This window comes from Manacus candei, unplaced genomic scaffold (genome assembly GCF_025592945.1).
Source record: "Manacus candei isolate 608988 ecotype Guabito, Panama unplaced genomic scaffold, ASM2559294v1 h1tg000039l, whole genome shotgun sequence".
NCBI classification, from domain to species: domain Eukaryota; kingdom Metazoa; phylum Chordata; class Aves; order Passeriformes; family Pipridae; genus Manacus; species Manacus candei.
In genome coordinates this window covers 1,592,370-1,605,387 of record NW_026138087.1, presented here as the reverse complement: position 1 = coordinate 1,605,387, position 13,018 = coordinate 1,592,370, and the positions used below count along the sequence as shown (strand labels likewise).

General features: G+C 41.6%; 1 protein-coding gene across 1 annotated transcript in view; it reads right to left on the bottom strand.

Annotated features, from left to right (window-relative positions):
* The window catches only part of ANKRD50 (ankyrin repeat domain containing 50), a 41,976-nt gene extending 31,181 nt beyond the window's left edge, over positions 1-10,795 (bottom strand). The window contains exons 1-2 of the mRNA XM_051794433.1: positions 10,679-10,795; positions 8,672-9,933 (exon numbers count right to left, since the gene is read on the bottom strand). Coding sequence (XP_051650393.1) covers positions 8,672-9,150 — 479 coding nt within the window. The 5' untranslated portion in view covers positions 9,151-9,933; positions 10,679-10,795. The remainder of the gene's footprint in view (positions 1-8,671; positions 9,934-10,678) is intronic.
* Positions 10,796-13,018: the final 2,223 nt, after the last annotated feature.

Sequence of the window (13,018 nt, the reverse complement as noted above, 5' to 3'; positions counted from 1 at the left end):
GAATGCTACTCCAGGAAAGTGTAGAAAAGGGATAGACAGCTTAGTGATTGTATCATGTTCACTATTGTTGCAGAAGAGCCAATGTAGTTAAACTGAGACTTGTTAATTAACTGCTCTAAGATGGAAATCATGCTGTAATCCCATTCTTAACAATTTTTCCTCATGAGGTTCATTCCTACTTTCCGGTTAATGTCATCTCTATACTGCTGGTGTTTTCCTTAACCAACCTAGAACTTCTGAAGTTTTCTGTTTCCTAGAGGACAACTCCATGACACTGCAAAAAACCTTAAATATGATGCCACCCTGCCCCCTTGCCTTCTCTTGGGTACTAAGATACCATGGATCTTTAGCACACCGTCTTGCATCTGTGCAGCCAGATGCCCATCTCCCCTTCTTCACACAACCACCAGTATTACTGACTCTTCTTAGTACATGACAAAGAAAAAAACCCAAGGGAAAGACACCGTTTATGGTCCGTATAATCCACTCACATATGATCCTTTATTCCCATTCTTTCTCAATTTAAACAACAGCATCCACACCTGAGCCAGAAAGTCTGATGGCCTATCTACAAGACTTTTTGGTCTTTGTATGAAGGTATCTCCAAACATGCAGCATAGAGGGCTTTGACTGCAATTGGTTTGCCCCTTTCACTTCATCAGTTATGTAAATGTCCCCAGTTGCCTTCTTCTCATTATCTCATTTTCAGTTCTTCTTTCATGCTCTCATCACACTTTGATGTCATCAGCATGCCAGGAACCTACCCACCTCCATTCTTTGCAGCACCTCCTCTGCAATACCTTTGAACACCTACATACAACTCAACCCTTGTGTCAACATAATTATTTTCTTGCCTTTTTTGCCCAATTATTTGTTTTTGAGCAGTAATTCTTCAATCATGAAGCATCTTTGCATTAACTATTCAAAACATTCCTGCTCCTAAACAAAGACAGAAGATTTCTCACCATTCCCAGTGTATTGTAGACATCATCACACAGAAGAAACTGAAACCTCTTCAAGTCATTGCTTCACTAACATTTTCGGGAGGCAGTATTTCAATACTATCTTCTCCCAATATATAAGACACACTAAGTTCTTTCTACTTCACAATCTGCCAAATCCTTTTCATTTTTTCATTGAAAAAGAAGAAAGAAAAAGAAACTTAAACCCTTGCACAAGCTATGAACATGTGCATAGAAAACTGAAGGGAAGGGAAATAATTAACAAGTAAGAATTGCTACGAAGGTCCATCTAACTAAACAGCTTATAGGAAAACCTGTAAGGTTTAAGCCTGAGCCTCATTGATTAAAGGCAAAATGTTAATGCCTATAGAAGTAGAAGACAAAAAGGTCTATGTAAGTTGTCATTATTAAAATGCCTTAGGGAAACTTTCTTATGGTAATTTAATCTGAAAAGGTTAAAACCTTAAGTGGTATTATGTTCAGTCTGTAGGCTGTGCTTCCATACAATGAAAGAGGAACATACAACTTGCTCTTGCAGAAACACTAACTGCTGCTATGTGACCCGTTAACTCCACAGATTTAAAGGAAAAGCCTAAAGAGAAACATGCCACAAAGTACTTAAGCTTCAGGCAATGCTCAGCTTTCTAACAGTCTGGAGAACACCAGAACACAGAGTTTTCTATGAAATCCAGCATCAGTTAAAAGTCGAAAGCCCCAGTGACTACACATTATGTGTAAATACTCAGAATCAGAAGCTCCAGGAGAGTCAAGATGCTCTCACAAGACTGAATTTACCTTCTGCAACTCCACTTTCATTGAGTTGGAAATGTAGGCTGAGTTGGCAGATTCTTTTTAATCCCTTTTGTATACTCTTACAGAAATAGTTTTTCATCTCACCCATGAATTGGTATAATTTTCAGTTGGTGTCCTGCCAACTGAGTATAAAATAAATCATAAAAAAAATAAAACAACTTGCTTTTAACTGAAATGAGATGGTTTTTAACTGAAAATCGTTATGACTCCTACTAAAAGGAGAATTCAATCTTGTACCAGATCAGGCTCCTCTGAGCTAGGATCCAAATAGCTTCAGGATTCTAGTCAAGTATAACTGAAAGATGTAGGAATAGAAAAAATTCTGGGAAAGTACAGAAGTAGAATGTTGCCTATTTACACATCTAAAACATTGGTTTCCTTTAAATATGGAAAACATTTTCTTAGCTAAGGGACTTTTTTACATCACATTCTCAGGTGTGACCTCTGAGGAAAGTAACAAGTTGGAATTATTTAATTTCAAGATGAGATGAAAGAGAATAAAGCCATATTCAAACATGTAAAAGGCTGTCCCAAAAAGGAAAGAAAGACTCTATTCTCCATGACTCTGCAGAGCACCGTAAGTACTAACAATTTCAGATTATAGCAGGAAAAAAAACCTCAGGTTAGACATATGGATTTTTTTTCCCATAAGAATTGTGAGGCGTAAGAGCAGAGGTTTTGCGCATCTCTCAAAACCAGACCCAGTTTCTCCTGCCTGGGGAAGGAGATGCTGGACTTGATTTTTCTGAGGTCCCCTTCCAACCTTCTCAAAGTTCAAATCAGTCACTTGCACATTTGAACTTTACATGTGGTAAATGAATAAACACACTGGAGGTTTAACAACTTTCTTCTTTAGAGGGTCTTGTAAATTAATTTATTATGCATTCAGATCTTTCTTTGCATGACATGGGATACAGTTAGTCCTTGGCTTTGTTTCTACCATTTGGAGCTCTACAACATTAGGAGACTTGGACAAGATCTATATTCACACCTTCCCTGTAAACACTGCAAAGCTACAACTACCAAGACTGCACTGGAGCTGTGGAAGCAGAGGGAAAGGCTCTGTAGCAGCCCTTTGAGATTAGAGAAAAGATGTAGATCACTTCCAGACAGTCTGAGAAAAACTGAGACATTTATTACCTATAAAAGATTAATACTGAATTACTGTCTTATAGAGTAAATTGAGAGAAATCCCAACAGCTTTGAAGTTTCCAGTAGCTCAAGTTGAGGCATCTCTATGTCCAACATGCTGCCTCTCTCTGTTATCTTTTCAGTGGTCTCAGAACCTGGGTGCTGCAAACTGCAGCAGAAAGTCGTACGGTGGTTAATTCACTAGCAAAGAAAACTCAAAGTTCGTAGGGTAAAATATCAAAACCCCATTAAACTCAGGATACTCTAAGTCATCTCAAATTTACTCCAAAACACACTGAAGGTTTTTCAATTAAGAATAAGCTACTCCAAAACGGCGAAAAGCTCACTAGTTAATAAAGCCCACACAATCCATTATCATTTTAATTATATCACTGACTTCAAAGATGGCACAAGGAGTTCTAAAAAAAAACCAGCTTCTTCACACTTCATCTGTTATCATATACAACTCAATGTCTAAACCTGTTCCTTCATCTACACCTAAGAAACAGCAAGAAAAATGGCATTTCAATACTGCAGATTGCAAGTCCCAGGACAAGTCACGTAACATTTGGTGAACAAACCTGTGTTTTTCTACATTGCCACACAAACAATCCAGAACTTGAATTAAAACTTGTTTCCCCATATCACTTAGAGAAGAGTAAAAGCTCTATCACCTACAGTTTGCAACTTTCTGGCAATACACAACTCTTGGGGGAAACAAGGAAGGAAAAAAAATAACTCAGTAGCATGGAAAGCCAATACAGGTGAAGGGCTGGGAGGAAGGAAATGCTTTTTAGCACTGGCTGACACTCACAGGTTTTTACTCTGAATTCTGCTGTTCATGAGGTTTCAGTCATATTGCCAAAGACAAAACACCAAACAGGCAGAAGTAACTTTACATAAGATAACAGCTATTGGCACAAGAGTTGTTGCACTTTAACGCTATCCAAATGAGTGACTCATACAAGGCTTTCAAATTTAATCAACATAAACCCCTGCTTCAAACTTGCAGTCAGCAGAAAACCTTACATGACCTCTCACACTTTTTACAATCAAGCCTACAGATACTTGTATGTTCTAGAGAACTGTAAAACTGTTTTGCTTTCTGTATCACTCTAACGTTGTTGGTCACGTTCCACTACAAGGCAAATCCGCTGTCCATGCAGACATAGGAGCTACATCACAGACACATAGTTCAGCTTCACAGAGCACTGAAGTGCGAAGAAACTGCAACATCAAAAAATCCTTTACTGCCATTAATTTAAACTTTTGGTGTGGATGCCTCTTGTCACCTTGCCCAGTTTGGTTAATTCTCTGGGGCTTCCCTTTCCAAATACGAGCAGGAAAGATTGGTAGTTAGAAATAGAAGAAAAGCTTCACATTGAATTTTGCATTAGCATGCACAAAACCTGGTGTCCTTTCTGAAACAACAAAAAGAAAAGGCACAGCTTCCCTATATTCATTTTGGTAAAGAGGATGAACCATCAGTTGAGAAAACTTCTATGAAGTTCTTAAGTAATCACGGATTTGTTCCGCAGCTCTTTCTGTTTGTTTTGTGGTTTTATTTCTTTTAAATTTTTCATTTCTTGGGTCTCTACTGATCAGGGACATCTACTTGCATGGGAATGCAAATAAGTGGAAATCTGAATTCACAGCTTCATTTTTCCTCCAATAAAAATCACTTTGATCAGACCCTCTTCCATAAAGGCAATTGTATCAGAAATACTTTGGTAACAAAATTTTAGGATACTACACAAGCAAAAAAACACTTGAAAATCACTGAACCAAATTCAGTATCTGAGATGTATGTGCAAAGTCTTACAAGATTTGAAGTTTCCTGAAACGACGTGCAAGAAAATGGAAAGAAACTTCACCTGCGAGTGAGAGCAAAGCTGCTCCATCTGCACCAACCTGGCTGGGAGATGTGGAAATTCACCTTTTTTTTTGGTGATTTATTAATTTCAGCAATACACCCAAGCAAAATTCAAATTTTGCTTTAAGTTTGCAGTAGATCAACACACACTGAAGGCGAGTTTAGTGCAAATTTAAAACCATGTTATTTAACAGACATATTCCATCTCTAAATTATCTAAACTGACCCAGGAGCTCTTGTCATGGATCTTTCAAACTCAAGAGCAATGCCTCCAAAACAAACCAGCTCTGCAGGATAAACTATGCCCACACTTTCAGTAAAAGCCACTTTCTGGGCTGGGAATCAACCAAGCTCTGCCTTCCATCAATAATCAGAACTGCAGCACAACACATGGGAATTCTATGCCTTTCCCTACTGTCTGAAGATGTTTAATGTCACCTCCTCTGTCTGAAAAACATAAACCAGGAACATAAGGGAAATGCCTTTCTACAGCCTAGTTTACACAAATTTCAGTATTATCCATGGTTTATATCAGAATTCCTCAGGTCCTCACGGCCTTGGATAACTGGTATCTGCCTGTATTCCCACCAATCACTGGAAATATAAACTTGCTGCAGCAAAACCAAAACAACCCTAGAGATAGTATTGTAAAATTTGGGTTATTAATTTTTCTATATGAATCGGGAAAAAGAGTCTAGTGGATCTTTTGAATTAAATTCTCTCCATTTAACACATCATTTCTTTAGGAGTTTGTAACAGTCTTTGGCTTCCCTTCTGCTTCACTTTCACCTCAAACGTGAATATGAGGCTTCAGTATCCTCCCTTAAATTTAGGACTCCTTTCTGCTCCAGTACTGTGTGACTGAGAAAAGAAGTGCCTCAGAAGCAGCACCATAAGTAGCTGTTCTTTCTCTCAGCTGTCAGTGCAGCAATAAATACTTCTTAAATAGATTTGTAAAGTTCAGCCCTTCCAGTTCTTCAAATCTGCAACATCTGCCCCTGAAAGAATTTTTAGGGCACATTAAGTTTATAAATGCATAAGAAATTTTTAAGATAAGACATTTAAACAGGAGGAGAACATCTTAACTCTCCAGGTCATCGCTTGCACATGCATCACTATGACCATCAGGATTGCTAAAAATCTCTTTAAAAACAGTCTTCAGGAAAAGATTTCATTATTTTAGCTAACAAACTTTGTATTGTTTAGAAATTAGAATGTCACAAAACATTAAAAAGCTTTTCTTTCTCACTATTTCCAGGACAATTAGCACAAAAATAGAGTGGTGTAATCTTGTTTAGCACTTATGAAGAGAAGTCTTTCCATTTTAGGCCATGAATAGATGGTTGGGTCTGGAGCAGCTGCGAAAAGCAGAGCAAAAATCTGACAGCGCCTTTAAAGAAAAATCTTTCCCCTCTTATACTGAATAAACCAAAATAAGGTAAAATCGATGGAGCATTGAGACAAGAGCTTTATGCCGTTTCAGTGCCTTTACACAAAGCAAGAGGCAATCAGCTGACTGTTAAGTCTTCCTAGAACTCATTTCACGTTACAACAACTTTCACTCAACATAAACTATATATAAACGCATCAGAGCAGAAGACTAAAGTGCTCAGTGGTAAGTCTTAGAAACCGTGAAACATCTTAACTTATATTTTTGTTCAATATTTATTGCATGCTTTATATATTAACAAAACTTCAGTTAACAAATGAAGGACGCATTTGATGGTGGGAAGGGGGTTGCCAAGTTCCTCTTGTTTGTGGACAAGAGATTGTATCATCCAGCAGAACGAGCTCGCCGTACTGCTGTCAACAGCCACCTCCTGGTCCCCTGCCACAGTGCTGAAAACTTATATTCCCAGTACAGCACCTCGTCTCTAACACCTCATCTCCCTTAAATCTGAAATATGAGAATGAAAACCATCTACCACAGCTGCTTTTGGGAGCAGGAGATCAGGGTAAGTGGGCAGCAAGGGAATACGTGAAGGGCCAAAAAAAAACCAACCAAACAATCCCCTCAACTGAAGTTGTTGTACTACACCAAAAGTATTTTTACTGTTTACTGTCCACAATCACTGCTGCAAAATTTGAGTAGGAAAAAACTATTAGCGGATGTTGTGTCACATTTGATTGTTCCAGCACAAAACCAAGAACCCTGTATATTGACCTAAATATTCAAAGAGCCCATCGTTAAACCCTATGTTCATAAAAATCACTCTAAAAAGCTGACTCTGACTCACAAGTATCTTCTAGATTTTCTATTTCTAGGTTGCATTTTTGTCTAAAGACATTTACCTAGCTTCTCTTCTGTGGAGTAAGGTAATCATGCTTAGAACAGAGGAAGGATTCCAGCCGAGAGAACTTGCCTGTGCCAAATTAGTAAGATTTCCTTGTAATAGACTTTTGAACATAAACAAGCTTTTACTCACCAGATTAATCCACTTTCATGATTTTAAAAGACTGCCTAAAGGTAGATGGCCAGTCTGCTATTCCATTTATAGACACTTAATTGCACCCAGTTTTTACTCATTAGAAATTAAGAGGGTTTAATACTTCTGAAATTAGGGCCTTAATAGCTGTTAGAAGTTGCATATTCACTTAGCAAAAAACAAAAAAAATCCAGAAGTAGTCTTGGTTTAGACTATTTAAGACACTACACTGAGAACAATGTAGACATGCATCCTGTTTATTCAGCAGGCAAAGACATAACAGCCGTCAGAACTTGAAGGCTCTTTTACACCACCAGGACAATAAGAGCAAGCACTATGGTTCAACCTCAGTACTTGTTTTCCCAGTCTTAAGGGTCAGGAAAGTAAAAAAATGAGAAAAGAGGATATTTTTTTTTTTTACTGCAAACATCAGCCAATAAACCCTCAAGTATCACAAAAAGTTACATCACTACACAACATTAAAAAATTTCTGTTTAACTAATATTCCAGAAAAGTTCTATACTGGCAACTAAATCTTTGTTGATGAAGACAAGCCTTATCCTTTATGAATTTTCCTTCATTGTTAGCCCAAGGGATAAAGACTGATAGAGACACACGAGAACAGGCTGTGCTCAAGACTGTACTTTGTTCTATGCACATACACTGTTATATACACATCATAGATCCTTATACACATCCTTATGCTTACAGAAACAAAATTATCAGTGACACATTCAGGAGACTTTGGTTTGTTAGGGAACACTAATTAAAAAATATATTTTTTTCCATTCAGCTTAGACAGCTGACAAACCCTCTAAGGGGCAGGGTGAGCCTTCTTGTTCAATTTCTGATCCGCTCAACACTTTGAAGTACTTATAAAATAAGTGCCAATAAAGACTTGACATAATCTGTGCATATTGTGAAAAGTAACATAAGGAGTTAATTGGCATTTTCCTACCACATATTTTTAGACCAACATAAAACCGATGTGTTGGATCAGACCCAGAGATCCATTAGTCCAGTTTCCTCTTAGACAGAGCATGTTATTGGAAGCTTTTCCAAGGGTCCTGTAAGGTCTGTTTCAGGTCTGTGAAGGACAACTGCCCTACCTTTATGGTACATGAAGGCCACAGACTAGGTATTTTCCACTCTGAAGTCAATTACTTTAAAGTCCTTCCAAAACACTAGTTACAACTGAGGGTATTAATATACAAATGTAAATAAATTCACTATTAATACTAAACTTTGTTTTAAAAGTAAATATTTATTTATGTCAGCTATAACTACAAAGTTAGATTTTTCCATGGTAGGTCTGCAAGCTCTGAACAGAGATAAAAAGCCATGAACCAAACATGTTTTAAACTATCTGCATCTTAGACCCATTGGAAGGAAGAACTAAACAGCAGATATTTTTTGTTTTATTTGTGTTTTATTTGTGATAGGGTTTTTTTATAATTTGTTTTTACCTTTTAAATGCTTCAGCAGGGTTCCTCTCACATTCCCCGGGTTGCAAGAGACTTTGAATAGCAGGATCTCTTAGTTTGTCCTCATATCCCTGGATCAGTCCACTGCGGCAGATTTGTGTGACTAAACCTCTAATAAAGCCTCCAACACAGAGTGTGTCAGAGTCTTGGGCCCTGCAGAAGTGGAAGGCTAGAGCCTGGCGATGTAAGCCTCTCTGGAGGTTTGCAGGTGAGCTTGGCCACAGTAACTCAGTACAGAGGGCTGTCTTCCCACTACCAGGCCCTCCTACCAACAATACACCCCAGGCAGCTCCTTTCCCAGAGACACTACCGGTATTATTCCCAGAATTCGCTACAAGAGATGGTTTGTTGGCAGCGCTACCACCGCAGTTAGCTTTCTCCTGGAGGCAGTGCTGAAGCTTGTGGAAAACCCACTCCCTACAGTAGAACTGCTTTCCCTGCAGCAAGCTGGTTTGAGCCATTTTACAAAGCTTCTTCTCTTGGATGTGTCATAAGCAGCAGCACATCTTCAACATCCCGGAGCAGGGAGACACGCGCTCATCTCGCACAGAACTTGACAGAGGTTACGGAGATCAGTTAACCTTCCTCGTAAAACTTAACAGCCTCTTGGCAGGAAGGGTGTCACTCCATTTGTGTGCTTTGTTGTGATCAGCACGGCACAATCACAGCTCAGCTGACATCGTGAAGCCGTGTCTGGTACCAGCGCTCTGCAACACCTCTTGTGTGGCTCACAAGTTCACACAGCTCCATGGCTGCATCTGTAGCTTACGCGGCTGTGCGTGTTCCCAGTGTACAGGGGAGATAATACATCTGGAAAAACTGAGGGAAAGCCAACTTTGCAGTGTACACTAAATGCCTTTCAACTCTAGGCATTAATCTCCCTGGATATACATCCAGAAAAAGCTGTCCATAATAAAATGTTCCTTCTGGGAGTTTTATAAAGAAAGTGATTTTTCTTCAGAGTACTGTATACACACCACAAATGTGGTAAGTACCACTGACTAGAAGAGCCAGTTTGGACAGTAAGCTTTGTAGACTTCATACATCTGGGAGAGTGTCCGAGAAGTGCTTCATATTACAGTTTCTTATGCAGTATAGACGGCAGGGGAAAAAAAATGTTTACAGCTTCTTATTTCAATACATTCGTAAGTGTCTTCTTCAGGAACTCGGGATTGTTACTGAACCTGTTCTCAGGTATCTCAATCGCAAGATGTCAGAAGAGACAACATCTTCCCCCTAGAGCTCTGAAATAAAGGAGACAGTACTTTTAACCCTACATATAAATCATAATTCAGTCAGTGGCAAATGCAGACAACAAAGAGTAAAGTCAAGGGCTCTTATTCCTTATTTTTGCTAATACTGTTAAATTAAACTTAAAGAGCTGTTTTAAAGAAAATTCGTTGTTACGAGGTGCGATCAGCCACATGCAAGAAAAAATAACAATAAACAATGAACAGATATGACAGTGGCCTTAAACCCACAATCTCTCCCGAGGAGAACTGAATATATCCTCTCATCTCAGAAACGCTCCTCCTGACGAGGCTCCATCACCGAATCCTCTCTTCACCCCGTTTCCCAATCGCCGGCTGCGGGCGTTTCTCGGGAGTTTCGTGCGGCAGGGCACTGCTGCTCCCCGCACACTTCTTTGTTCGCGGCAGCCGAGCGCCGGCAGCCCCGGGGTCACGGCGTGACACCCGCTGCCACCGCCCCGCCCGCGCCAGCCCCTCCACCCCGGGCCGGGCTGAGCCCCGCGCCCCGAGCCCTCACACGAGCGGCTCAGCAGCCGCTTGGCAGCGCGACCACCTCCCTTTGGGAAAACCCCCGAGCAGCTGGGAAGCCTCCCCAGCCCTTCCCCTGCCGCTCGCCCCCCGGCGCGGCGCCACACGCCCTGTCCCCGCTGCCGCCCCCACGCACACCCCCGGGCACCCCCCGAGCCCCGGGGTCGGTGCCAGCCCCGCCCGGGCAGGGGCCTCGCCGCCGCCCGCTCACCTCCGCCGCCGCCTCGGCTCCTCCAGACGGCTCCTCTGTCCTCTCCCCGCTGCCCGCGCCCCTCCTCTTCCTCCTCCTGGCCCCTGGGCTCCCGCCCCCGGGGCGCCGCCGTGCCAGGGCCGCGGCCACCCCACTCCGCGGCTGCCTCAGCCCGCCCGGTGCTCTCCCTGCTCGGCGCCTCCCTCGCTGCCCGCTCCGCCCGCCCCGGGCCCGCCCCGGCCCGCCCCTCTCCCCTCGGGCGGCGGGGACATGCGGGGCGGGGCGGAGGAAGGCGGGCGGCTCCCCGTGGCCGCCGCCCCGGGCTTTGTGCCGGCCCCGCGGGCCGCCCGCCCTCTCCCCCCGCGCCCTCCCGGCGCGGCCCTGCAGGGGGCGGCAGCGCCCCCCGCGCCGGGCGGGGCCGCGCCCTCAGGCGCCGTCCTGGCCCCGCTCCACAGCGGAAAACTTGGGGGGAAAAGGTTCTGCCTGAAGGCGAACCCGCAGTTACCCCAGCCCAGGGGCACAGGCCCTCACGTTAAAACCGTACTTCTTCCTTGGTTTTGTGGTTTTGTTTTTTTTTTCTTTTTAAGAAGCACCGACCTCATAGGGACAGAGGACACACAGCCTCCCCAAATAGTTGCACCAATTCTGACCTTCCCCCTTAACCCCCGCCCTTTCCTTCAGGGTATGCACGGACCCAAAAATTGTGTTTCCAAGACTGTGAAACAGCTCCAAGGGCTCCATTGGAGTATCCCACACCCTTCTCTTCCAGCACATTAAAGCAACCCCAGAGCTTTACAGTTTTGGGTCCCTACAAGCCCTTGGAAACATGGACCTTAATACGGAAGAAAACAGGGTGGAACTTGCTCCAGGACAACTTTAACATGGAAGAAAGCAGGGTGGAACTTGCTCCAGGACGCCTTTAAGAGGCCCTTGCGAAGCCCCCTCCACCCAGGACAACAAAGTTACAACTCTCACCCTTTATTTTGTCTTGTGACGCAGCAAAGGAAGGATTTTCATTAAAATTTGCTCCCCTCCTAGCTGACTGCATTATTTATGATAATGTGCTTTTCCATTAGCTGTTGGATCAAGGTCTTCACGATTACTAAATAGTGCCTTCGTTTTAGCACAGATTCATATACCAGGTAATTAAAGTATCATGGAGTACATACTGAATATATCCATAGGATACAACAGAGTGATTTAGGACCTCTCAAGGAGTGTCCCGGGATTCTTTGTAGGAGCAAAATGATAAATTAAATAAATTTAGTTGGTGTGCTGAAGAGCTTAGAAAAACAAGTCTGTCTGCTTCTGAAAACCAGTAGAACAAGTTTGAAGAACCTTTGGAAGTAGTGAATTACAAATTCGCAAAGCAATTGGGAGTGAGGGAGAAACAGAAATAAGATTAGTAGAAAGAAAACGTTCTGTGGTTGTTTTGTTTTGGGTTTTTTTAACCTTTCTTACTTGGTTGTATTTTTTTTAACCGTACACTTTAGGCAAATAATCTTCTCTAGGTTTGTTTTTTTTTTTTCCCAGCTGCACCACCCTTCCATTTCAAAATGTTGTGGAAACTCAAGACTTCCAAAACTAATGCTAATACAAGTTCAAGAGACTTTGAACTGTAAAATATTTTCTTCTTTTCTTCCTTTTTTTTTTTTTTAACAATAAAGGAATAGGGATAATGCAATAATCCAGATAATGTCTTGATTGCAGCTCTGGACTGGGGAGCAGGCTGGAGGCAAAACAGAGGTTGACAGAAAAAATTATAAAAACCCCACAAGAAACAATTTCAGATTCAACACGTTAAGAAACAGATCTTAGGCACAAACATTAGAATGGTAGACGATCCAGGAAAAAAAAAAGATGAGGAAAATTATGATACTGGGGTGAAAGTGAAACTTCTGTCTTTCTGTTGACCATGGCACAAACAAAACCCGAAGTCAGATGAAAAGGCACCGTCAGATTTCACAACATCCAATATGAATATTCTGAAGCAGGTGGAGTAACAGCATGGTTTGCTAAAATCAGATATTTAAACATAATCACGATGGAGTTATAGATAATAATTGTGAAAATACTTACCTTTTCATGCTAATACATAAATTTTACAAGCAAACAGATCACAATAATTTGATTTCAGCATGTTACAGAGGACACAAAATCACTAACCCCCCAAAATTAACCTGTGGGCACTGCATCTGAGCAAAGCTTCCCTTTAGGATATCTCTTCTACAGCTTACATGAGCAGTATGAAGTACTTTTGGGAATGTAAAAGGGAAGAAGGAGGGGAAAAAGAACAGCAGTAGGAAAAAAGTGTGGCTGGCCTACAGTATAATTAAGTAAAATATTGCAGAGTCTAAATTA